We start from the raw sequence: 3,183 nt of genomic DNA on the forward strand, positions 1-3,183 counted from the left end.
GTTCAGGTCTTCAGTCTCAGTGCAGGCAAACCTTTTACCTTAAAGGTAAAAGTTAACAAAGCACAACAGTGCACAGAGTCCTTTAACAAGAAAAAGAAAGAAAAACATGTTTATATTTGTAATAAATTGCAATAAATCTAATGATTCACTGTTCCAAGTTAATGCACCAATGTTTTTTTTTTTGTTTTTTATCAGCTCATAATGTAATTTCCCCTGAGAGTTCATATGCAATTTTCTTGGAATTGCAATTATTAGGGGGTTCATCATCATGTCTTCACTGTCCACTGCTAAAAAGGAAATACAATTTCCCTCCCATTTTGGTTTATACCACTTCGATGTATACATTATTATTTTTTTAAACAACTGTGGTTTATAGGGTATATTCTTAGTTATTAAGATTTGATTGAAAAATTATTCTAAAAGGGGAGAACAACTGACATGAGTCATCTAAACTGGAACCCTCCTACCAACTCAATGTTGTTACTCAACTCATTGTAATCTAGAAATACAATGGGATTGATGCATGAATTGAATTGCATGGTACATAACAGCACCACAGAAAGGTCTGAATACTGATGAGAATTGTTTGAAGTGTAGAATTTATCTTGCAGAAAGAGACATGATGTACCCTAGTTGCTTTTAAACTTTAAAATACAAACTACAGAACAACCTTGTAACCTTTCTTTTTTTTTTTCTTTTTTTTTACAGCTCTGTATCTTATTTTGACATTGAAAAAGCGATTTCTCATGATGTGGGTTTGCAGTACGGTCAACTCTGCTCTGAATGAAAACCTAGAGCCTTTTTTTTTTTTTTTCAGCTTTCAACACTTTTCAGCTCACTCGTCCGTGTGGTTGATTTGCAACAGCTCTCACCAAACCCTTATATAAATGATGGTCAGCAGTGCTCATTACATGAACTTGCCCGGGCCAAATCTGTGCTACCTACTCAGTGCAAAATGATGGGAAGCCAGAGAGCACACTTGACGTTTAAGTTTACCATGTAGCAATTTAATCCTCCTAGCTCCCTTGTGGTTAAAATGTTTAATGCAGCTGTAAAATAGTGCGGAGGATGCAGATGTTTGGGAGTATTCCTAACAACTGTTATTAAAGTTAATGAGACCTGAATAAATTGATGTACTGACCTACTGAAGTGATACATGCTAATATGAGCCCACATTCTTATAGTTGAGTATTTACATAGTGTATAATACTTTTCTCCACTAAAAGACTAAAAACACTAACCGATACTATACAGAATAGTATAAAATATTCTGCTCTAAAAAGGCAACACACCTCAATAGAGATGAAGGTCTGTCCTTGGAGCACCTGTTTTGTAGTTGTCAAAGGGAATGTGTGTGTATTGTGTGCGTGTTGTGTGTGTATCAAGAATGTGATAGTATATCTTGATCCACAGCAGCTGCCCCTCAAGCACAATGACAAGCACGCTCATTCAAACACTCTTTGTGTAAAGTAGAATGGACTTGTGTCTGTTCTATTTTCAGATTGTGCCGAATCCTGTTTTTTTTTTGTTCCAACAATACTTTTCCCTAAGACATTAACACAATTGATGTGTAAAGCTGAAAAGACATAAAATGAGCACATTTATCAGAAATCCTACATGAATCATTGTTTTCTTTTCTAATTTAAATTGTGGGGATACATGTGAGGCAATTTGTAATCATATTTCCTTTATTAATGGAGTTCCTTATGCACGCCCATATTCTTATCTCAATGGCATTTCATTATATTTCAGAGTGCTTATTAAAAAGAACTAATCACAGGTTTTGGGGCCAACATTTCACGTTTCACTGAACTTTTACTCCTGCTTTTGACAGAAAAATAATGCCACAGACTAAGTGACATGCTCACCTCTAATGGACAAATGTTAAGTAATGATCCAGAAAGGGGGGAGGGGGAGAAACAGCGGTAAAGTCTTTATGGTTAAATGTCCTTTTCACCCGGAGAGAATATGGTTTATAATGTCCTTTTCACCCGGAGAGAATATGCTTTACAAAGGAGGCATAGTTGATACACCCATTGGCATCCTCCTGTCCAGCCATCAGTCTGTCCACCTCATCTTCTGTCATCCTCTCTCCCAGCGTTGCCAGCACATGGCGCAGCTCTGCTCCCATGATGGTGCCATTGCCTTCCTTGTCAAAAACCCTGAGCCCCTCCACAAAATCCTCAAAGTTGCCTTGATCTTTTGCACGGGAGATATGTTGCAGCATTGGCAAGAAGGTCTCAAAGTCCACCATTTTAGTGCTCATGTCCTCTGGCCGTGGTTTCCCAAGCACTTTGAGAACATCTGCATTGGTAGGGTTCTGGCCAAGAGCTCTCATCACATCTCCGCACTGGGCATATGTGATCTTCATTTCTCCAGTCGGTGTGCGGTCGAACAAGGTGAAAGCCTCCTTGAACTCCTCAATTTGGTCAGCGCTGTACTCAAGAGTGATGCTTTTGGGATCAAACGCAGGCTCCTTGGGTGGCTCAGGCAGTGGCTCTGGAGGAGGAGCTGGCTTAGCAGCCGGAGCAGCATCTTTCTTAGGCTCTGGCTTTTTGGGCTCAGGTTTCTTTGGTTCAATCTTCTTTGGTGCCATGTTGTTAAGGGATTCAGAGGTGAGTCGGTACTTGCTGAGAAACAAGCAAGAGTCTGAGGGGATTCGAAAGTGATTCCCAAGCACAGAGGGTCACCGCTTCTTCCAAAGCTTTTATATGTGCTTTGTCTGGGGAGCAAGATAGCAATTTCCAACAGCACACCTATAAAAGGAAGAAACCCGAAATAGATTCCCCTAGCAAGTGATGTCAACATTAAGTATTGTTCTCAGCTGCTGTCATCCAGCCGACAGGGCTATTTGCTGTCATTAGCGAGGGTCCAGTTGCATTAGGCTGAAAATGTTCTGTCTCTCTGATGGACAAAGGGATCAGAGCACAGCCAATGTATCAGACCATGAGGGAGAGGAACCAAAATAGCTTTGCTCACTAACTGGTGAAAGTCTGGGAATCACTGCTTTCTGGAACAATGCGTTTTTTTTAACAGAGCCTTGTTGTGGAAAACTCACAGATAGTTAATTATTTTATGTAAGGCGTCTCAGGATGGATCAGTGCACTTTGGGACCTGTTAATATGGATTATTTTTAAAACTAGGAGGGCATTCTCTTTTGAGAAAATAAGATGATAGGGCTTG

At 39.9% G+C, this 3,183-nt stretch overlaps 1 protein-coding gene across 1 annotated transcript; it reads right to left on the bottom strand.

The window, feature by feature from the left end:
* Nucleotides 1-1,667: 1,667 nt before the first annotated feature.
* cmlc1 (cardiac myosin light chain-1) lies at nucleotides 1,668-2,701 on the bottom strand. Its single transcript, XM_019276272.2, has one exon. The coding sequence runs from the start codon at nucleotides 2,594-2,596 to the stop codon at nucleotides 1,988-1,990; it is 609 nt and encodes a 202-aa protein (XP_019131817.1). The 5' UTR covers nucleotides 2,597-2,701; the 3' UTR covers nucleotides 1,668-1,987.
* Nucleotides 2,702-3,183: the final 482 nt, after the last annotated feature.

The sequence above is a fragment of the Larimichthys crocea genome, chromosome IX (genome assembly GCF_000972845.2).
Source record: "Larimichthys crocea isolate SSNF chromosome IX, L_crocea_2.0, whole genome shotgun sequence".
NCBI lineage: Eukaryota > Metazoa > Chordata > Actinopteri > Sciaenidae > Larimichthys > Larimichthys crocea.